This window comes from Polyodon spathula, chromosome 18 (genome assembly GCF_017654505.1).
Source record: "Polyodon spathula isolate WHYD16114869_AA chromosome 18, ASM1765450v1, whole genome shotgun sequence".
In the NCBI taxonomy this organism is placed as follows: Eukaryota; Metazoa; Chordata; class Actinopteri; order Acipenseriformes; family Polyodontidae; genus Polyodon; species Polyodon spathula.
In genome coordinates, this window is record NC_054551.1 from 19,038,423 (window position 1) to 19,062,523 (window position 24,101).

Here is a 24,101-nt window from a genome sequence, read left to right on the forward strand (position 1 = left end):
TATTTTATTACTATAACATCTCAAAAAGCTCTGCAAATGTCCGTGATATACTTTGAGCGCTGGATGCAGAAGCAGCTACCTCCTTTATTATGTCCGTGTTATCTCTGTAGAGCATTGGGCTATGAGATACATCCCTTTTTTTCGGTTTCATTCAGCTCTTATCGGTCTCACTCAGTCATTGAAAGGTTTTCTCAGCTTTGGTGGAGAAAAAACGACTAGAGACCTGTGCTTTACGTCTTTTTGATGACCTGGTCCGACACTGGACCGCAAAGGGTTAAGGATTCCAGTAATTTTTATCTTGTGTATAGATTTCATCCTGTTCATAAAATACATGGTATAGTTTTATAGTTAATAAACAACACTACTTTTCTTCTTTTAATAGTAGTTCATGAGTACAATCTCAGCTTTGCGTCACTGTCCTCTCTCCCAAACTAATAATAAAAGACACATGACACACTGACAAAGGCAGTTTGTTTATGAATTAAAATATTGAGTGTGCGGTTCTCTCTTTCCCTATACAAGATTTCTATAACACACTGAACTCAAATTGTGTACATTGAGAACAACACCTCATCTAAAAACAAAGGGGTTTATACTGCTGCTTCAGCTCTTGGTGAGGTTGACAGGAATTACTTATTAGGGTGGTATGTCACCCTGTACTGTGTTGACCAGGGTCTTAGCAGGAAATAAACAGCCTGGCTTTAAACTTCAGTGTATAATAACGAAAGTCCAAGTATTGAACGCTTAGCTCAGTGTCATATAGGATGGTTTGTGTTTGCAATCAACACACAAGGAAATCACAGGGATCATCTGGCACCCAGGCCTCAGCTGTTATACCTTCAGGACATAATATTGTATTAATGAAATTTGTCGCTGCGGCTCTCACAAATACATCATGAGAATAAAGCAGAAATGAGTAAAGTGGAGCCATATGCCTTCCTGCAAACCTCCGGAATCAACTTGGCCAGCACTGCAGACAGTGCTTTCAAAGAAAGCAGACAGCCCTGCCAGGCTTGATAGTCTGCAGATACGTAATCAGCTCTACACAGGATATTAATATATAAACTAAACAACAAATACACACTTAAGGGATAATGCTTATAAGCATGAACACATGTTGACTGTTCCTGAGTTTGTGAGTACAAGTAATGTCTCATTTGTCTGTTCAAGGGAGCATCTGGTTTACCAGGACCATCGGGAATTCGAGGGAAGCCTGGATCAACTGTATGTTTTTTAAATTTTTTTTTAAAAATGTTTTTCTTGTTTTTGTTTGTTTGCCTGTTCTTGTCAGGTCCATGTATAATGAGTCTTTAGAGGAGTTTATTTTCACATCAGCTTCATTTGCTTTAAAAAAAATGACAAAGCAAGAAGATTTCTCATGCAAAGAAGGTCATCTCTGTTTGCCATCTGAAAAGTTGGAAGCCCACAAAAGCTAGAATGTTACTATTACATACTGTGTCATAAGATGTCATCAGCCAGTAGCACAAAAAAATATATAAAATTAGACAAAGTCAACATTTGAAACTATCTATTTTTAATACTACTGTAATATCTAGTGTTTATAGGTAATGCATTCTGTGATTGTGAGGCAGACTACCTTGTTAGTGATGCATTGTTGTTTTTTTATCTCCAAAAAAGGGAAAAATCGGTGACCAGGGAGCACAGGGACCACCCGGCCCCCCAGGACCAGAGGTAAGACCAGAGGAACCTCCCGCTCCTTATCGGCTGCATAGTCCTTGATTTTGGTTTTATACCTCTGTAGTCTTCATCAGGACCCTATACCACTGAGATTACCGTATACCTTTAAAGCAGTCTAAAACAAGAAATTAAACTTAAAAATAATTCTTTAAATAACGTACAAATAACGTCTTTGTAAAAAAAAAAAACCCAAAACTGTAGGGACCCTGTGAATCTGACAATTAGCCTGTATAAAAGCCAGAACTGTAAAACTGTCACACACATGAGCTTTATGCAGCTATTGGACTGATGGTAGTCCGTGTTTCAAAGGTGCAGCGCCTGTTTGTGGTAAGAACATATTTATTAGGACCAACAGCTGGTAAGAGGGAAGCATGGTGGCACAATGGTTAGCGCTGCTGCCTCACAGCTCCAGGGGCCTGGATTTGATGCCAGCCTCAGGGGTCTGTCTGTGTGGAGTTTACATATTCTCCCTGTGTTCATGTTGTTTTTCTCTGGGTACTCCAGTTTACCCCCACAGTCCAAGGACATGCTGGGTAGGTGAATTAGCCTCTCTAAATTGTCCCTTAGTTGCCCTGCAATAGACTGGTGTGTAGTCCCACCTTGTGACCTATGTCTGCTGGGTTAGACTCCAGCTCACCTCTATAGGATTAAGCAGTAATGGATGGACAAATGGTAAGCCAATTAAGTTTTTTTTTTCTGTTTTTTAATGTAAAAGGTGCCAGAAAAGGATTTAGAACATGATAATCAAGCTTTATTGAATTCATCAAAATTGGATTTTAAACAACAGTCTTGAATTAAACCGTGATAAACACTTTGTAAATAGGACCTGGTCTCTTGTGCCAGAAATTGCACATAAATGTACTGAGTGGGTATTTTCCACAAAGTAAACCTGTCTGGAGTCATACAACATGTTATTTCATTAGCAGGTCCCACACGGGAGACAAATCACACGCAGACAAAGTTGGCTGCCCTTCTAATTTAATTCTAATTTTAGATTATGCCACTTTTTTCCTGTGATGGCCAGATCTGGGTTAATATAGTGTGCCATGTTGATTTTATCAGGTATATAAAACATATAGCTGTGTATGCTTCTATTTAAATGGCATCAGGAAAGTTTTCACAATAAAACCTAAATACCTTGCTCACAATTGTAAGCTTTCACTTATGTTTAAAGTATCCTGGCTGTGCCAAGTTGCCAGTCTTTGCTGGGGATTCTACAGGGAGCATTGCATTGGCTCCTGCAGGTTAGGGAGGCACAATTCAGCAAAGACTGTTTCTTCTCATCATGTTACAGCAGCCCCTACTGGCTAGGCGTAGCATGCTGAGATCCACTGAAAAGCTCCAGTATGTAAAGAGATGGTGGGCTTGATGGTGTATCAGAGCAGGCACACTGCCCTTCAATTCTCCTGAGCTGTTGTGGGACTGTTGCAGCAGTGAGGCGACATAACTGAATATTATACAGTAAAATGGGGAGAAAAACAGGGGTACAATAATTTTACGCTCAAAATTTAAATAAATTGTAAAAGAATATTACTAGTTTTCTTTTTTATTGTTTCTATATATCTATGCTGTAATAGTTACGTCCAGAAATAACGAAAACAGTTTTCATTGTAGAACCAAACAAAGATTAAAACCAGTTTCAGGCAGAAAAAAAGACTTCAGGTACATTAATCTTTGTTCTTTAACTTCTGATTCTTACTCCAGTAGGCTCCTCCACCGCTTCTTACCACATACTGCTATCTTTTCAATATAACAAATAAAGACGTTATCTAAGAATTCTGATCCTTATACTCTTCATATGTGGCTTATCACAATGCTGTTTTCATTCCTTGTTAATTACGTGATCAGTGCACGTCATTCAAAAACTTAATAAGCAGCCTGTTTATTAGATACAACTTGAAAGTGCTTTGTGTGCTGGGGTCACAGTGCACCGCTGCCTCCTCCAGCTCCTCACCAAACGCTGCTTCTGAAATTGAGATGTGGGGAGTCCAGGTTCCGTCTGTATGACTGTGTTCTTTCTCGTTCAGGAATACAGTTTGTTGGATGTTAAACTTTATTAACAGTTACCTTTGGGTAGCTGATTTCAGGTCATATTCATAAACCATAAGGACATTGTTATATTCATAGGACCCCAGGAATTTATTGGGATCATAATGCGTTTGCATGTGGTCATTGCTCAGAAAACATTCATGTGATGTTGAAGGTTTTTAGTACAGGTTCAGAAAGGTTGAAAAAGGTCTGCATGCTTAATAGTTTGAAAACACTTGACTTTTATGGTTAAAAAAAGTGGGTTTGACACAGTTGTTCGACAAGCATTGCTTTGAATTTCGTTCAGCATATCGGCTGTACTTATTTACAACGTGACTTCTTTCAGATGTGAAATGCTTTGTACCTGAACTAGACTAAATGCACTTCATATGCAGGCAAGACTACTCAAGTCATTGTTATGCACCGTCAACATTGCTTTATTCTTGTGCTATCTTGCACTGGTTTTGATCCAGCTAATTCTTGTAGAAAGGTGGGTAGACATATGGAAATCAGATGTTTTATGTTATTTGATACAGGCTTTGGCAAAACAAAGAAAGAGAAAACAGATGCAATACCATTAACACCGCTGATAAAATCTGCCTTATGGACTGAAATTAATAAACCTGAGCTTTAATTCATAAATGTTGATGTGAGCTATACAGCTGTGGTTTGGAATAGGACAGATATTATTCTAATGAACGTGTTGTATTTCACATAAAATAAAAAACTTACTGCATATTTTCTCCTAAAAGGCTGTACAATGGCAAACTATTATTGGAAAAACTTATATAAAGCACATTTTTATAAAGTACTCTTAGTACAATGGACATACTCGGGCCTTCATCAGTGTTGTAAATACTGCAATTTGACAATTCACGTAAGAAATTTCTGTCTAATAGTATGATTAAGGACCTGTTTTTGCTGAAAGGAATATACAATCCTATTCAAGTTATAAAACCATAAAATATTATATTTCATTGACTCCTTGTTTTTTTTTTCAGTTTTATAAATTATATATATATATTGTAGCGATCTCAGTTAACGCAGGCATGCGCATCACACAGGGCGAGGCAAGCCACACACAGGCGTAGGGCAGATGCGAAAGAGCCGGCTCTTTTGTACAGCAGTATTAGCGCTATGCTTTAGTGCAAGAGGTCCTGGTTTCGCGCCATCCCTCTGTCTGTGTGTGGATTGCCTCACAATATAAATGTGTACACAGGAAACAGGCCCCGAATTTCTGCCGGCAAAACACAATGGCGTCATAACGCTATACGAACATCACGTTCTCCCAGGACCCAAAGCGCGGTAGGGAGACAGACCCACCCCTAACGGAGTGTTATTTACAGCAAATGTGTCCTTTGTGTCATATAAATTTATAGATCAAAATACATAAAAGTTGGCATCCCTTCAATAATAATTTTCTAATGCTTTTAGAAAAAATCCTGACCTTAAAAAATAAACAAATAAATAAATAAATAATCCAGCTGTTATAAATAAAATGTATCAATTGCTTTCTTTTTTAGTATGGGGTGGATTTATAGTTTACACTGCATTTCATTTTGCAGGAGTTATAAAATATTGCTGCATGCTGTGTAAAAACAAGAATTTCTAGAAATCTTCACTGGGTGTTGCTGTCTGTGAGTTGTTGTTTATTTGTCTTCCTAGATTTCAGGTGCGAATAGTAATGGTTCTACTAAACTCATCCTGGCATATCCACTTGCAGAAGTAACTCATGAATATGTTAATGTTGTGCTCGTAGATGACAGACATAGTTGCATTTTGCTTTAATGATTAATAGCGTTGATGAGTGGACGTGCATGTTTATAAGTAAAATGTTAACATTGCCTCATTCAAATGTTATGACTTGTAACCTGGGATGGATTAACGCATAGGCAAACTAGGCACCTACCTAGGGCCCAAAGTCATGGGGTGGGGGGTGGGGGGCTGGTCATGGCAAAACTAAAAGTTTTAAACAGATACGGAATTGTGTGCAAACTGGATGAACTTCACTCACTGACATTTCAACGGAGGCAGTGTATCTCACTTGTGTTCACACAAAATCAAACTGGCTGACCCGGAACTTACTGTCTTTCACTTTCACTGACTCACTTTCGTGCGGCGACACAAGTAAATTCCAGGTCAGCAAGTTTGATTTTGCTTGAATACAGCCAATGATGTCTCTTTCGTGAGCAGCAAAGCATAAACACAAGAAACGGGAAGAAGAAGAATGCAACCGCCGAAAACATTATTGTAGACACTGGAGAAAGAGCATTTCAGCACGCAGAATCCGCAATGAATGAATGGCAGTGAATGAATATCGATGATTGCAATTGCAGATGATTTCTGAACTGTGAGGGCGCTCAGGGCCTGATGACTGTGGTGGGCACTCAGGGCCCGAGTGAAAGATAAATTTGGCCAGAGGCCTCATCCGTGGATACCCCACGGCTACCTGTGTGAGGCCGGCTGGAAAAACATAAACAGTTACATGCATCCCAGTCCCGCAGATAGGAAGTGGCTGTGGCCACCTCCCCCCACAAAGATGAAGCCGCCAAACCATGAATGAATAATAATAAATAATGAACGTGCTCCATGGAGGCGCCCTGCCACCTATCCCCCAAATATAGAATTTAATGAAAATCAGCAGCTGAGACACGGACCCTCCCCCAGAGCATGACTGCGCTGGGGGAGAGAGCCCAGCCTCTCCAACCCGACCATGCACCCCGCAGAACTAAATACGAACCGCTCAGCACTCAGGTAAAGAAAAAGCCCCTGCTCACATTTTTTTAATTTTTTAGGGGGAAACCTTAGGAAATCCGTGGCTGAGGGCAGCCCTTCCTCCAGGCTGTAAGTGGTCGACTCCTGTTTCGGCTTCCCAGCACGTGACTGAGCAGCCGAAACAAAAAGAAGCGACATGAAAGAATAACACACAGAGCTTTTATGTGCTTGCTGATAACGTATTGTTTAGGGGTGGATTCTCCTGCAGAAAAGCAACCAAGTTTACAATTTATTTAAGGAAGCATGTCAAAAAACACCTCCAATCAACAGTAAAGCAAGGACAGCTCACTGCCTTTGCTGTATTGGCGCTTGAGAAAGAAGTAAGCCGTGTTAACTTGCATTTGGCTTAAGGCTGCCAACTGTCCATTAAGGCCACTCAGTAAAATAAGTCACATTTTAACACTAAAACAAATAAATAAATAAATTGTCAGTTATTTTTAATCTAAATAAATATGGTATATTTTGTTTTGCTTGCGGCTTTCCCAATCAGCTCGAATGATATATACCTACACCTTATGTGATGGCAGTGAAAAGTATCAAACGAAGAATGCTGATTAACAATGCTGTGCTGAAATTAGTATACACGTTCTTCAACTTGTTGTTATTGAAAATTGATGGAATTTTTGCAATAGCAAGTGACTGACTGACTTGACAGATCTTAGACTTGATCTGGCAGCTGACAAAAACTGGCACAAAACTGCACTCTTGTATATACCTAGTGGACAGACACGTTTCCTACACTTGCCAAGGTTGCCATGTTGACTTTGCCACACAGTACTGCAGAATTAGAGCATGATGAACCTTGTAAAAACAGACATAAGAAATCAATTGTCTACAGACATTCAGAATGGAATTCTGACAATCAAGACTGCTGTTAAAAACAGCACCAGCTTCAGCCCAGCGATCCAGTCTGCAAATGTGTCCATGTATGAGCGTAAGAAGTAAAAAAAAAAAATAAAAAAAAAATAAAATATATATATATATATATATATATATATATATATAGTTGTGTATTTGTTGTTATTCATAGGGGTCCAGATTTGTTGTATTTGTTGTTAGAGATAGAGGACCAGAAGTGTATGTTTGCCTAGGGCCCGATGATGGGTTAATCTGCTTGTAACACAAGTACTGCCCAATGCTTGATAGGTGAGGAAACATTTGTAAATCTGTTAAAATCTGATCGCTTTTTAAAATAACATGCCACCATGTGGCTGGCTGGGTGTACTACATTTAAAAAATATATAGATCGATCCAGTATGTGGACCAGTTTTTAAATAAGCCGAACCTGCGCAAGATGTTTTCAGTCCATGTTCAACAGCTACAACTAAAACGAAAAGTTGCTTTATTTAATAATATATGTTGCATATATATTTGAAGTGTCTAACCACAACAGTGCATGTATTACAGCTGCTTTTGCGTATACATGTTTATCTTGGTAGAGTAAATTCAGTTTCCCATTGTTTTTTACCATGATAAACTTTTCTGTTCTTTCCCATACTTGCCAATTAAGAGATCGAAGATCACAATTTCACTTGTGGCCTAAAGTAGCACAGAGTGTGCTGATGTCAGTTTAAAAACAGCTTTGTGAGGATGTGTAGACTATTTTATTGGGGCTGTATCACAGTAATTAGCAAGATTTCTGGCAGTTCTGGCGTACTTCAAATAAAGTTTTATGGTAAAGTTTATGTAAGTCTGTGTACAGGAATGATGATTCATGTAATTAAGCTACTACCTCATACAGTTTAATGGCTCGTTTTCTGGACTGCAAACAAACATTTTGTTTTTTATATGTACCATATACTGGAATTCTGCCCAAATAACAAACTTCATCTCCTGGAGTATTTCTAGATGTGTCAGACTCAGGTTTGGAAAATGTGTTCTTAAATGTTCAAACTGATTTGTCAACTGGTCCCAAAGGCTCTTGTGTGTAAGAACTGACCAATGTTCCAATGTTAAGACTTTTCTTCAGTTTCTTAGGAAAAGGCATGTACCATGTGTGGGCTCTCTTGACCAACAACATAAGTACTTTTTATTGTCATAACTGGACAAATTTGTCAGGATTTACAAGTATATTATTTTCCAAGGACAGTGCCCATCCTAAGGTTTTTTGTCATATATACTGTACATACAGTAGCAGTTGGATTTTGTACATGTTGCGCTAGATTCTTACTTGAATCCAAATTACTGTATCATTAGCAACAAAGAGCAATGCACGCAATAACATTCTCAAACCGTACATTCTGTAATTGTTTGTTCAGTTACTCTACTTTTTAGATTTATAACTGCTGTTTTTGAGCATCTGGCCCATATATCACATATATTATGGGTATTGTGTTGCTGTATTATATTCTACAAAAGTCTAATCAGAGTTTATTTTTTTCTAGGGTTTTCCTGGAGACATTGGTGTTCCAGGTCCTAATGGCCCACATGGTCCAAAGGTAGATAAATGTGATTGCCAGAATCTTCTAATATTACAGATTGTTCCTATGCAGCTAGCACACTATTGGTCATGTCCCTGGTTTTAGTAAAAGCACTAAGGAGAACAAGCTGACAATTTGAACGTGTGACTAAGGGCCGTGCTTACACTGAACATGGCAAATAATTCAACACAAACTTCATCTTCACATGGAGCGGTATGGAATGCTTCTATGATATAGTGCTTCTGTAAATCACTATGCAGACCATTCTTATTCATAGACGTTATTATCCTTACAGACACAGAGAAGCACACAGTGTAAAAAGTGAAATAGAGAATATTTAATTATTGTTGTTCCAGTTTATGTGTTCCTTGGGCGTATTATCTATCTTACCTATGCCTCATATAATGTACATACCCAGGATTCTAATGTAGTTCTGCTGCTGCTATAGTTTTATAAGAGCATTGAATAACAAGACAAATACAGTGTTAAATAACTGAACCCAGTCATGATTGTTTTTTAATTCGCTATAAAGATAGCGACACTATAATTACAGTTAAATCCGAGGGTTGGTCTCCATTGTTCTAATTGTCTTGGGGGAAAAAGTCCTTTGTGGCCCAGCATCAGAAAACAAAGCAGATATCACATTGTTCTTCAGTTCCCTCTACTTTTACATTAAATTAAACTTATGCCTGGATTTATACCCTTAACATTCAACCATTGTTGGCATATTTGTCTATTTCTGTAGTCTAGCGACATCAATAACAATGTCATCTACAAAGCCCATCTACTGCACTTTCTATAGATTGATGGCATGCATTAGTTAGAATGGTTTTGAAGAGGCCTGAATGATGATTCGTGATTCAGGGGGAAATAATTGATTCCAGAGCTACTATCCCTTACTGTTTTAACGACTCATTATGGTTAAAAACATTTTGGTATTTTTATTTTAATTATGTGTGTATATCCACTTGTTGCTTATAAAATGTGACTTTTAATTGATTCATCCTGTTGTTTAGGGAGCGCCAGGTAATCGAGGATCCCCAGGACCCCCTGGGCCGAAAGGAATTGAGGTGAAGTATTTGAAAGGGGGCCGAACTCGGTTTCAAATGACAGGATCCTATACTATAATATTTCATTTCTCAGATTCAAACTTCCAGTTCAGATGCTTTTGAAGTTTATCAAGGAGCACCACCTCCTATGACAACACATGTAGTTACCGGGATTCTGAAAGAAGAAATGCCTGTTTTTTATCACAATACTGTAGGATACACCGTAAGTCTCACTGACACTGTTGCCATTCGTCAAAGACAGAACCACAGTCCATGCATTCTGCTGTAGTTCCCAGAGGATAATGTAATATGTCCCATAAGTAGTATCCCCAATAGGGGAACAGACCATTATGCCTGCTTTGCAGTGCAATCTTCTTAAGCTCCTTTTGTTAAGTCATTAATTAGGCTATGGGAGGATAGTGAGACTGTGTTTTCCTAGTGCAAGTTCTATCAATTAGACCAGTGTTGCAGGCTGTATGTGTAATTGTATTTATTATAAAGAATAACATTGCAAAACAAAAAAAGTGTGCAGTCTTGGTGTTTTCAGGTTGTAAATAGCACTCACTTGTGCATTCAGTGGTTGCATGAAATAAATTAACCGTAGTCAGTGAGTAGTGCCATTCCAGCATGATTTCCACCCTTTCTGAATACACCCATCAACGCCTTGAATCACTGGGGTGGACTGATGTGTGAGGGGTGGGCTATATACAAAGGTGTGTTGCTGTTTCCATTTATTATCCAGCCTCTGCAAGGCAACGTGTTCTATGTAAAGCATCACACATATGCTGTATATTGAAATGTTTTGTATGATGTTTTTCTATAGGGGGATGAAGGGCTCCTTGGACCTCCTGGGGGTCTTGGAAGTACTGTAAGTTTCTTTATTTAATTCACTTAAGAGTCAAGTGTTTTGGTTTATCCTTCAAATGTATTAGTCAGAGCTATTAAATAACCACTGTTTATTTTTCCACTGGCTGTTTTGAAAATCAGATGTTGCCTAGTTTACGTCTTGTTTTTTTTAAATTAATAAATAATTAACTAATGACATAAATAATCTTGATTCTCTGGTGAGGCAGAACTAATTCAAATTGATTCCTCTTTTCAAGTCCTGAGAAACCACTTCCTGTGACCTGTAAAACTCAGAAGAAGCAGTTTCCTGTCCTCAGCTAGCTGTGTCATATTTTATATTCATTATATTCAATAACCATGTTATTTTATTGATTGTATTTTTTTTTTATGTATTTGAAAAACAAGAACTGTAAGCAATTAGTATTTAGCTTTTATCAATTCAAATTATTGACTTCAAAAATATATATATATATATATATATATATATATATATATTCCTTCTCTGCACCCCCCCTTATATCTTATATATATATATATAATTATATATTATAGGGATTATAGGGAAGACCAGGGAGGAAGGGCTATATTGGGGAACCTGGACCAGAAGGCTTGAAGGTAAGGAGAGAGTTATGCTAATTGTTTATTTTTTCTCGTTGTGTATAAACAGTTGAGTGATATAATATGACAGTATGAATTCCTCTATAAACAGACACATAGAAGAGCCTGGCAATGCCTTTCTGTTTACATTGTGGCTGAGCTGTATAGCAATGCTGTTTATGTCACAGTGGGGCTCCAGTATTATGCTACTCTGTTTATGTCCTATTTCCACCATAATCCATCAGTTTATGTCACAGTCAAGTTGTAAAATGATTCTGTAGGTCACAGTAACACTAGCCTGTTTACGTTACATAAGTAGCAATATCCTTTCAGGACTGCAGGCGCCAGGGTCGCTACTCTCATTTGAATACCCTAGCAGCTGCTTCAGTAACTTTAAAGTTATTTTCACGTTTAAGATGATGGGCAGATTTATCAACATCTTTGTACAAAAATGCAATTTGTATTCTTTTTTAAAGAAAATAATGCTGTCAATAGTCACAAACAGCAATTCCCTACATACAGCACTTCTGTGTTCTTAAATGATACAAGACGGTTGTATTATCACTGCCATGCTGCAGATTAGAGAAAATAAAACCATACAGTATGTCTTGTTTTTTGTTTGTATGGGTTCACAAATCCAAATAACTTCTAAACTGAACTGAATGTAAAATAAGATGGTTACGTTTGCTTTGAAACATTATTTACAGGGAGAGCCAGGTGACCCAGGAAATCCTGGAAAAATCGGGCTGCAAGTAAGTTTTTCAATACTTTTCACATAGCTAATGAACAGCAATTTCAGACCAGTATTAGCTGGCTTCCTGTTTACACATTCAGTTGCTACTCACGTTTTGTTATGGTTTTAACCCCTTTGTCAATGTGGCATACATGTTAGTTGGTGGTTCTTAGTATTTGAGTACATCTTCATTCCCATATCTGTAAAATGAACTGTAAAACATTAGATAAGAATGAGATGGCAGTACTATTTTCCTCTATGTAAAGATATATTTTATTTGTCATTTGACTGCTCTGATAAACGATTGGTGGTTCTGCCAGTATTACTTCATTAATATTCCTGAGGCTTGTTCCAGCCCAAAAAAAAAAAAAAGGGCTTGGTCCATATTTTAGACTGAAGTCAAAACCCATGCTTTTCAAGAGCCAAGTGTGACTTCAACCATGCGAAAAGAAAGTGTTCTGAGTGTTTCGATTGAGCACTTTACCTGGTGTTTGTACAAGTCAGTAAAACTAACCAATACTGCTGCGTGTCTGGGCATTTCATTATCATACAGATGGTGTAAAATTAATATAACTGACCTGTGTGGTATGTAACAGCAGCTTCAATTGGCTGCTGTACCAGAATAGCCTTGAACTGGAAATAGTATCAGTCCTGTTTTATTAAGAGGTATCAGTACTCTCTTTTTCAGCTGTGATAATACTACTCAGACTGGAAAACAACCTGGTTTAAATCACACGCATGTTACTTTGTTCCTATTTACATAGTTTATATCTGCAGATAAATACCACTGGTAAGCCTCTATTATATGGACGTTGATACAATAACCAGCACGATGATGACAGCTCCTTTGAAGAAAACAATTATTTTGCAAGCACATTTAAAAAAGATCTGCACCATATGGACGTTAATGAAACCCATTCTACCACTGACAATACAAGCTCTATATGCATGGTTTGTTAAGTAAAAGAAAGGTCACACAGATCCCATTTTAATTTCCATACTATTCAAATCACCCACTGCCCCTTTTTTGGCCTCTCAAGTTCAAAAGTAATTGGAAAGAGTCATTTTTGAGGGAAACCTTTAGCGGTCACTAGCAAAATACTAAACACCGTTCTGAAACTAACAGTCATTAATAATAAAATTAGATCTATCTCAGTCAATTTGGACACATGTCAATTTCTATTCACTAGTTTTTGGCAGCTATTTTCTTGGGGCTTGTTTAAAGTGTTCCCAGTGGGATCGTTCCTCTGTATATCGTACTGGGACTTTTCTGTGATTATGGAAATTTAGGCCTTCCAGCTTTGTCGTGGCAGGAAATCAAAGGTAACCGATCTAATTAGTCTCATTTTAACCCATTAAGTGCCATTGTCCTAATTTGAGGACAGGCTACTTGAATTTGTTTTTAGCATTTTAACATCTGCCACTTATTTAAATGTTCTCCTTAACTATACTGTTATGATAACTTACTCTAATTGCAACTGTTAATTCTGCAAATATAGCCCTTGTGATGCTTTTATAATGCCTCAATATAAAATAAGAAACTGAAGACTAAAAATTATACATTTCTTATGTTTTCTTACCTACGGTGATGCTAAAGCTCCATTTTGTATGTGCTGAGCTTTATCACTGGCGTGGAATTTCACTAGCCTGATTATCGGCACATCTGTTTTGACTGTCCTCAAAATAGGACACAGCTGTTTGTAGCCAAAGGAAGGATTTAAGTTTTTTCTATGAAGAAATATTGATTTAGAATGTATCAAATTACATAATTACTGCTTGCGTTCAGATTTTTTCAAATAAATGTATTTGGCACTGTGGCAATGTTGCCCCGCCCCTGTGTGTATTTCGATGTTGTATGTTACATGTACTGTGTTAATGTTGGTGTATAGTCATTGGTACACGGGATATAAATGGGTCTGTGAACATGAGTGTTTAAAATGTATATTTGTATTTAGGCACAAGGATTGCACAGCACTTCTCGTGCAGGTAAAATGTAATAATATGCGAGCACGGGGAATTGCACTTTATTAATTCACGTGCAGTTGTACCGAGACTCGAATTGAATGATTGATTAGCAATCGAGTCTCGGTACAGCTGCATAAAAGCAGCATGTTTTCACTCACTCAGGGTTGTATATTCAGTGAGTGGAGAACAGGTGTGGAGAGGAGAAAGTAAAAAAGTAACGTATATAATAATAGCAGCTCATCATGTTTGTCTGTGTTGTTTGTTTTTGTTTGTCTCTTTGTTTTGGCTGCCAGTGCCGTGTCCTGTGTTTTGTTTGTCTTTACAACCTTTTATTTTCTGTCTGTTCAATTATTAAATGCTTAGCGAAAACAATCGCTCAGCTTCACCAAACTCCACTTCTCTGTTTATTTTGTGTTGGTTCCTGTTTCTGGTCTGACGTCATCCACTGCAGCTGTCTTTGTGACAGGTACATAATGGGTAAAGAGGTTCACCAAATGGAAAAAACTATGAGTGATGGGTGTAAAGAGCATGCTGCAGTGACAGAGGTTTCGCTGGTGCTTGCTCACTCACTCATCCACTGACTTACATTCTCCTGTTTAGATACAGTTTAGATAACACACTAATCAGAATTAAACCTGAGAGCAAAAAGGTAAAACATTTGTCTAAAATGACTTTTACAACATTTGGCTTATTATGAATATTTGTTTCTTTTTTTTTTTTTTTAATGTATTTCACATTCTCAAAATCAAACTGACACATTTAATTTTATGTCTCAATGTATGGAGTGGAATTCTTTCTCTGGGGGTCCTAACATTTATGGTTAGGACCCCCAGAGGGTGGCTTTCACATGCCTACATTTATTTACACTCGTCCCATGTACTCCTCCACAGCACTTGCCCCAATGGCAAATTCAGCTGACATGCTGTGCAACCATGTTTAAACTGCACCCTGCAAAACTGTCTAAAATAACTGGAACCAAATGTTAACATTCAATGGGCAAAATGTTGGACGACCTTTGTAAGTCATTGCAGGTGCTTACATAATGTTTCCCCTACAAGCCAGAAAGGTACTGCCAAAGGTCTTACACAAGATGGTCAAGCTGATTTAACATTGGAACTTCCATCTGTGCCTAAGCGGTGCATCATAGGAATCCAACAGGTTCCGGTAGCGACTTCTCCCCTCTCTATATAATGTAAAATCTGCCTCAATTCCTATTCCAAGCCTTGTCTTTTTAAAATGATTGCATTTTTAAACACAATTCACCTGGATTTATTTAGAGACACCCTTCCTTAACACATACATGTTATTATTTTTACGATCAATATTTTCATCTTATTATTATTATTATTATTATTGCAGTAACTACTACAAATAGTATTAATGACTCGGCAGTGTTCTGCATTTAATTGTGGCAACACAGAAAAAAATAGTAATGTCTCCCTTTTCAATTTTCCGCAGGATGATCTTTTCTAAGTTTTACAACCCATGAATTCAGCTTTTTATTTATATGTAGTAGATGCTGCTGGTAGCCGTCAAAAAAGTTGTCATTATCTGAAAGTTGTTAATAAGCGAAAAACCACAGGATAGGATTGGTTCCTATATTAATGTTAATAACCAAAAGTTGTCTTTATCAGAGTTGCTAATAAGCGGCACCTGTTGTATAAATTATATATTTGTTTTTAATGTTTATCTGTACGAATTGATATTAGGTCTGATGATTTGAATTGTGATAAATATAAATAGTGTCAGACAAAATAGAGCAATACATAAAGTAGAAATTAGCATGGATACTAAAGTTACAAGTATGCCTTATTATTAAAAATGCAGTGTCCATTATTAAAAATGCATTGTCTATTTATTGTCTTTATTAATTAATAGCAACTGCTTCATTTAAAAAGATGTAAATTGACATCTCTTTTTTAAATTATGATCTTGTATTTATATTCTTAGCTCAGTTCTCAATTACGGTTGCAATTCCTGACTGAACAGTTTTGAATACTCTAACAATAGTAGTTATTAATGTATTTTATGAATATTTGATTACAGATTTCAAAAGATCATCACATGGAAAAAATGAAAAGGGAAATAATACTATTTTTTTCAATATTGCATTATACTGTAGTACTAGTTGTTGTCTATCCTTGACAACAAAACCAGGCCCCAGTCTTGACTGCTCATGAATATGCATGACAGTGGCAATTTCTGTCAACACTTCGGCGATAAAGAGCTCTTGTCAGGCCAGGTGAAAACGTCAGTTGTAGAAATAATAACATGTATGCGTTAAGGAAGGGTGTCTCTAAATAAATCTAAGTGACTCATGTTTAAAAATGTATGAGGCAGATTTTACATTATACAGACAGGGGATAAGTCGTTACCGGAATTCTTTGGATTCCCGTGATGCACGGGTTCAACAGGGATGGAAGAAATGGCGGAGTTGACTATCTTGTGTATATAGAAGATCTTTGGTACCGCTCTCCATAGCATACTGTTCTCATTTACTAATAAGAAGGTACATGAGAACATAAAGCACATTCTATATACTTTGTAGGGAATTATAAAGCTCCTTTTCTTTCTGTAAGCTTCATCTTATGACCTGTTTGTCAACACCTTTATAAACCCAAGAAAACAATTAAAATCAACAGCCTACAATCTGCAACCCCCAAAAATTTTATCCTAATAAACAATACTTCTTAAGTAAGCATGTTATTCTACTCAAGCTCATAGACCCACACTTGTGATATAAAAATAAATAAATCAATGTGTTCAGAGAAAAAGGTTAGTATCTTTGAAATTAGTGGAAATATATATTGTATTATGGAAAAATATACAAATTAAAATGTTTTTTTTTGTTTGTTTGTTTTTTAATTAAATAACCACAAGAATCTTGTTTTAATTGATTTCCTCACTGAGAAATGAAACTTAATATGAGAGAAAAACTAATATTAAATTGTATGGAATGTAAAATGATATTCGGCCGAATTAGTAGATTTTTTAATAATTTCCATTGGTTTGTAAACTGGTATTACTAGGGGGTTGATTTCATCAAGATATACCCTGGCCTGATAAGCCACAACTTGATTTTTTACTGCATTTAACAGTGCTGTCTTACATTAACCATCTACCCTTGGTTATCCTAAAAACACTACTTCAAAAAATAAGGAGGTCACATCAACCTGCTGGTCTTCATGTTAATATCTACATGAACTTACCTAAGTGAAACCTTTTAACCTCCAGCTTTGTGTCCTCCAGTGGTGGTTGTTTTCCCCAAGTGAATAGAACACATTATTTCTTAACTGCTTGAAAAGTGCAGTCATTTTTAATGCTAATTGTGTCCACTGATGGGCTGATTTCAAATGGTCATGTTTTTGGCTAAAACAGCTGTATCAAATATTGTAAATATTGCACTGCATACTTTCTAACATCTGACAGTTGTAAGATATTTCCATTACCCGAAAATGTCTTGTATTCATCCTAAACTTTATTCAAAACACACACAAGGGTTTTATTATTGACCTACTGTACACACAGAAGTTAAAGAGGTTGTTAGTATAGAGCTTTAAGCCTGTATTGTATACTGACAATCGAGATTACTTCATTTTATGCATATCAGTCCAGGAACAGGGAAAACTGTTCCCAGTGGTCAGAAGGTGTAGCTTGCATATATCGGAATGTTCTGTATAGAACATTTTTACATACAGTAAGCAAACTACAGTTTCATGGCTTGGCTTGGCATCAAACCGTCAGTATTTTCCAGACATGGTTTCTGGAAATAATTAGGGTCCATAATTGCGCTGTTTTTTTTACATTTCTCAAGAATTTGTCATACTGTGTTTTTGTTGTTCCTGGTTCTTAAAAAAGCAAGGTGAAAATCAGTAAAGAAACAAGCTATATTGCACGCTCATGATAAAACCAATGCAAATTTCAGTTGATGTCATCATTGTAAATGGCACTAGAGATGGGCATTTTCTCCATAGGAAAACAAACCACTGAAGGAAACAAGAAAGCTGTCATTTAACAAATACTGCCAGGGGAATATTGACAGCAGGAGAAAGTAAACATAAAACAATATACAATGTGACATGACATGACACACATTGGCAATATGTTACTATTGCATACTGTCCAGATGCTTGATTTTAGACCTCCCAGTTTGGTATTACATGGGTGTTGTTTGGGGTTTTGAGCATGATGCAATAGAGAACAACATGACGGCATTGCAAAATAATCCAGATGGAAATCTGTAAATCTTCCTCAGTGCCTTGAGGTTAAACAGTCAAAAATCTATGTTTCTTCTGTCCTTCACTTTCAGGGGCCTGTTGGTTTAATCGGATCTCCTGGTCTAATTGGAGTGCCTGGTGAAAAGGTAATGCTGTTTGCTTTACACTTTCTAAGCCAATTAGCTTGTCAGGAATGATCGTTTAAATGTTCTACTTTGTCATTTGAACTGGTACTAAAGTGACTTCTGTATCTGTTGATCTTAGTTCTAAAATAGTTTTTTGAGAAAATATAGAATTGATTGGTATTTTTTATTAATGTATATATTTTTTAAAACTATAGAAACTATACCATTTGAAAATGTATACCCCAGCAGTCTGGAGCAACACTTTTTAGCAACCTGTGGACCATAGTGATTTCTTCTGATATCACAGACAGTGTTGAAGTTCTCTGCAGAAATATTTATGGACGGTTAAAAAAACTTGAAAATACACACAAAAACACATGAAAATAAAACCTGCAGAAAAATAATATGACGCATGTGTGTCAGCCTAGGAAGACAAATTTCAAAACCTGTACACCTCGTGTTGGAATGTCTCAGTGGAAAAAAGGTAAAGTTAATAAATTCACCCTTGCTGAAGAGAGTGTGCCCCCAAGCCTCCAAACAATCATTCTAAACATTGGTATTTATTAGGAGCATGTCTAGCATTGATTTAGAGAAAAGGTACCTTCACAATTTTTTCTCTACAAGGAGGATGAAGAAGTCACTGTTGACAGAGGTATCAGCAGATATCACTTACTGACTCCCCCACACACACACATACCAATGTATTTAACAGATACAACTGTACAGTACATGAAGCTGCACTGCACGTTAATCTGTCAGCACATACAGTCAACACACCAGCTGATAAATTCCATTTCGATTTTATATATCTATATATAAACGTATTGAATCTATGTGATTTGATATATCTATACATAGACATAGTGAACCTATGTGATGACAGATTAATGCACAATTTGAATATTACCTCACTGCTGTAACCCATACTGGGCCAAGAAAACTGAAGTTCAAGAATATCTGTTCCCTCTATCTAGCAAACTGCCTCCCCAGTGAACCTCAGCAGTGGATTTACCAAGCTACTGAACCTTGGAGGACAGAGTTCAGACACTAGTCTCCACCTAGTCTCCCTGGGTGCCTTACAAATAGGGGGTGCTGTGGTGAACCTCCTTCCATAGCCCGTTGGAGCATGAACATATTTTAATAATGAAGATGCTAGACAGACAGGCTACTACCTAAATCAAATCAGCTATATTCCATTATGTTTCAGAAGCACATGCAGTTGATCAAATCTGACGCAAATTCTGCTAGACTACAATATCAAAGCTGACATAGATTTTGGCAAACCTAGAGCAAAGATTAATTACTGTAGAAGCTCAACAATTCTAAATTCTGAAAAACATTTTCTTTTACAGGGAGACCGTGGTCCCACAGGTCCTTTGGGCCCACCCGGAGAAAAAGGATCCATGGTAAGGAGTCAATCATACTGTATATAAGTGGCAGTGTTTAGAGTGATCCAACTGACTGCTTGTCTTAAAGAGGTAGTCCACTTAAAATGATGCTGTTGTAACACTGACTCTTGGGATGTGGGTGGGTTCAAGGGGGGGGCCTGTTGGTGCAGCTGTTTTGCTGGAACAAGAATAAATGCTCGTTGAATCACTCAAAACCAGGCAGATGCAACGAAAGAAGCCTTTGCTTGTTCTTTGGCCTCTATTGGACTACAGCCATTCCACAGCCATTGTAATCTTCTGGTGCAAGTCGGTTTGTGTGTGTTTTGTATGTTAAGACCTGTTGACTGACTGATGGGATCTCTTTATTTCAATACCTGACATCCGCTACTGTCTTTGTCAATCCACTTTGAAGCAGAGCAAAACCTGTTTGGCAAAGGAACGTAGAAAACATTTTGAAAAAAAACAAGATGTGAGGCATTCCCTTCTTGACGACCATGCTGGTATTCAAGATAATATTTGGCCAAAATCCATTTGTTTTAGCTCTGTCAAAATGATGATCTGCAAATATTTTGGAAATGCCCTCAAACCATTTTCCAGATTGGAGTGATTATACAATAAAGCCTCATCAAAGTGTTTTATAACAAGACAGAGATGTGTTGGAACTTGGAAGAAGGTTTTCAGATCTGATTATACCTGTAGTACTTACTCCGGAAAAAGAGGATCTTTTGAAGTTAGCACTGGTGGAGTTTTCTTGTATCCTGTATCTTTAAACATTCCACATACCACGCTGAGAATCTTTAGATCAGCCCAAGATCAGAAACATTAACCACCCAGCTGCCCATTTATTTTGGCAATTTCCATGTCAAAATTGGGCTTTTTTTTGCATGTATATTTCATTCTTAGCACTCATGTAAACAATTTGGACAGTTTTCAAAACAATTTTTGCCTTATTTTTTAAAAATACACACTTTTTATTGTTATTAGGAAAAACAGAAATATATTATTTCAATAGAACTTAAATCAGAAATATAAATCAGAAAATAACATGTTTTTTTTTTACAATGGTAGCATTATATATATAGTGGAACATTATAATAACAGTGCAACAAAATTGTGCAGTCATATCACTTTTTAGAAATAATTTTTTGTATTATAGATTTCAAAGCAGAAGCCCTTCAAACTCTCGTCAATGCTAACGTCTTTATCTAGTACAGTGGTTCTCAAATTTATTTGTTCGTGAACCACCTGAATATATTTTTTTTTGACCTTGGCGGACCACACAGCAACAGTATAGCTGATTTTGGTGACATTCCTTTCGTCACATTTAATCTTTTCAGAGGCATGACGGTGGACTAGTGGCAAGAAAAAATACAAAGCAAGAGACACAAAGATTTGACAAGTCAACAACTTAAAATCTAAGAAAACAAAATTGCTTTGGCAGCTGGTGCTTTTATTGATTTGATGAAACAAATATAACCTTGTTTGAGGGACTATTTTGTCTACAAAGTGGAAGGACATATAATAAAAGTTAGTTTTTTTTAAATAAGTACACTTTTTGTTTTTTATTGTACCCGGGACAACACTCCAATAGTAGAATGTTAATGCAGCACACGCCCTGTCGAGTGTTATCCCTTACTTTACAACCTGCTGTGTTGAGTGCACATGAGCACAATACACAAAAACTCCCTAGTAAAGAATACATTTTAGACACTCCAAAACTATCTATACAGACACCTTTTTTTAACTTGGAGATATTCTCCATGAATGCATTTTCTAAGGTCTCGAATGTTGGGTTTGCAATGGGATCTATTAACTATGCTGCCTCTTCCTTTTCGGAATTATGTAAACATTGCACGGACTACCTGAAGAGAGTCGGCGGACCACAGATTGAGAACCACTGATCTAGCATATATACATCAGAAAACTTGCATCGCAAATTTTCAATCACGGTAAACGTACTTTCTATCTTCCACAGTTTCGGGTATGGGTGTGTATCGCTGTTATATGCATTATTATCTGTGAAGTGTGCTTCATCAGCACAATAAATCGGTTCCTTACAACCCCTTGTAACATCAACAAAGAAATAAATACCCTCATCTCATTCTTAATAGTTAGGCATCCATTTTTTTCATGCAAATGCGGCCGCCATTTTTTACTGCTCATCTATGGATGGGACGGTCTGTCAAGCACATTTCTTAGCGACTGCTGCCATCTGCCAGCGAAAAAAAAAAAATGGCAGACTATAGTACCATATATGCTGCTTACTGATTTAGTGTAGCACGTCAAAAAGAAGTGTTAAACTTTGCAGATGCCCATAAAACCCCTGGCATGCTATTCTCACAGGAGTGATAAATTTGGACTTGCTTGCGCTCCATGTTGAGATCATGGGATAAGCAGCTGGGTGGTTAAGCAAACTTTAGCTTCCAAACAGCATCCTATTCAGCTGTTTACACACATACAGAATACAAAACAATTCCTGTAAATCTTACCTGATATGATTCACTCTGATTTTGTATCACATTATTGATAATGTGATCCATGTAGTGATTGCTCCCTCCAGATACAGTATTTTAACACCACCCTTACGACTTGAACATTGAAAACACATCTGTCATTGAAATTTAATGAAAGCATATAGATTTACTGAAATCATTTTGTTAGTTATTTTGACATGATTTTTTTAATTTAGATTTAAAAATACACCACAGATTCCCATGTTACATTAATATATCCTAGTGAAATTGTTGCATTGTTACAAACCACTATAAATTTCTTGGAGCACAGTGTAATAGGCATAACGACTCTGAGCAGAGCAGATTCTTGTGTTCCTACAGAACATGGATTTCCATTTGCTGATAATATGCTCACGGAACAAAACAAAGATGATATTTTGGTGTTCGGTCCAGAACATTCATTAGTGCAGGAGGCCCTCAGAACGGCAACTACAGTGTGAACTGCTGGCTAAGTCAGTCTTCATTTCAAGGGAATATCTCATCCAGACTGGAGACAGTCCCACAGTCTCATCCACTCTCAAATCAGCTTTACTGCTGGCTGATCCATCGAACAGCATTAAGACGTCTGTAGCTTTGGTTCTTTTCCCCCTCTTGGCTGATGCATGCATAAACACTGTGAAAGGCTGGCTTTTGACAACTTAAATAATACAGCTGTTTTCTTTTGGAAAACCAAGGACTGATTTAAAAAAAAAAAAAAATTACTATTCAGCTTGGCTGGATTTTGGAACTGTTATAAAGTGTATTTGACAGATCCTTAAAATGCCAGTGTTATTTTTAATGACCTGCATTAATCCAGTCGGCCGTTTAAACATAGACGGCAGCCCAGATGTGGGAAAAAAGACTAATGTTAACTGTAACATTGATTAAACTGGAAAACTAAAGTCAAACATAATAAATTAGAAGTGCTACTGTTACTCGTTTGCCACGTTCTGTAGGGGGCAACAGGATACTCTGGAGAAGACAGTAACTGAAACCGTAACACCATAACATTAAACTCAAGAGTAGCGGAAGCTATGAAGAGAGGTGTCATTTCTTGAGGTTAGCAGTTCCCATGAGGTAATTTGAGTAATCATCAGAGCTCCAGCAAGAGTTCAAAGACTTCAGAAGTCAATTTGCAGCTTTTTTACCCAATTTCCTAGCTTGTGGAATTTTATAGCAGTACGAGTATTTTGTTTTTCCATTAGCCGGTGGGTATTCTTTAGTTCTCTTTCAATTCGAAGACGACCACCAGAACATTATGTATGAGATATGCCTGTCTATTGGTAGAACAACAACAGCAGTGTGTTCTCCCACATGACGGTTCTGGTATACATTCCCATACGTAATATTTTGGTGGTCGTCTTCAAATTGAAAGAGAATATTGGGTTACTTACAGTAACCCTGGTTCCCTGAAAGTGAAGACGACCACCAACAGCGAGGTCGCATCGATCGCCCTCATGGGTTTGATGCAAAAAAAGGTGGGACCGAGGATGTCATCCAGGAAGGGGCCTATCGGCAGCTCTGGTATAGAGAGCTCAGTGATTTCCTACCAATAGGCATGTTTTGGTGGTTATCTTCTCTTTCAGGGAACCAGGGTTACGGTAAGTAACCTAATGTTTGTTTACCCTTCAGGACCAATTCCAAGTGCAATATTTGTTCCATTTCAAATCTGTAAACCTCTGCATTGTTTTATAAATTGCTGGCATACATTTTAAGTTGTCAGTACTCAATCACAACTTGTAGTTAATGTAAGCATTCATTCCAAAGC

General features: G+C 37.2%; 1 protein-coding gene across 1 annotated transcript in view; it reads left to right on the top strand.

Moving 5' to 3' along the window:
• The window catches only part of LOC121331059 (collagen alpha-1(XXIV) chain-like), a 125,891-nt gene that overhangs the window by 54,437 nt on the left and 47,353 nt on the right, over window positions 1-24,101 (top strand). The window contains exons 18-26 of the mRNA XM_041278206.1: window positions 1,171-1,224; window positions 1,639-1,692; window positions 8,886-8,939; window positions 9,938-9,991; window positions 10,794-10,838; window positions 11,378-11,431; window positions 12,121-12,165; window positions 18,421-18,474; window positions 19,806-19,859. Of these exons, the coding sequence (XP_041134140.1) occupies window positions 1,171-1,224; window positions 1,639-1,692; window positions 8,886-8,939; window positions 9,938-9,991; window positions 10,794-10,838; window positions 11,378-11,431; window positions 12,121-12,165; window positions 18,421-18,474; window positions 19,806-19,859 (468 nt within the window). The remainder of the gene's footprint in view (window positions 1-1,170; window positions 1,225-1,638; window positions 1,693-8,885; window positions 8,940-9,937; window positions 9,992-10,793; window positions 10,839-11,377; window positions 11,432-12,120; window positions 12,166-18,420; window positions 18,475-19,805; window positions 19,860-24,101) is intronic.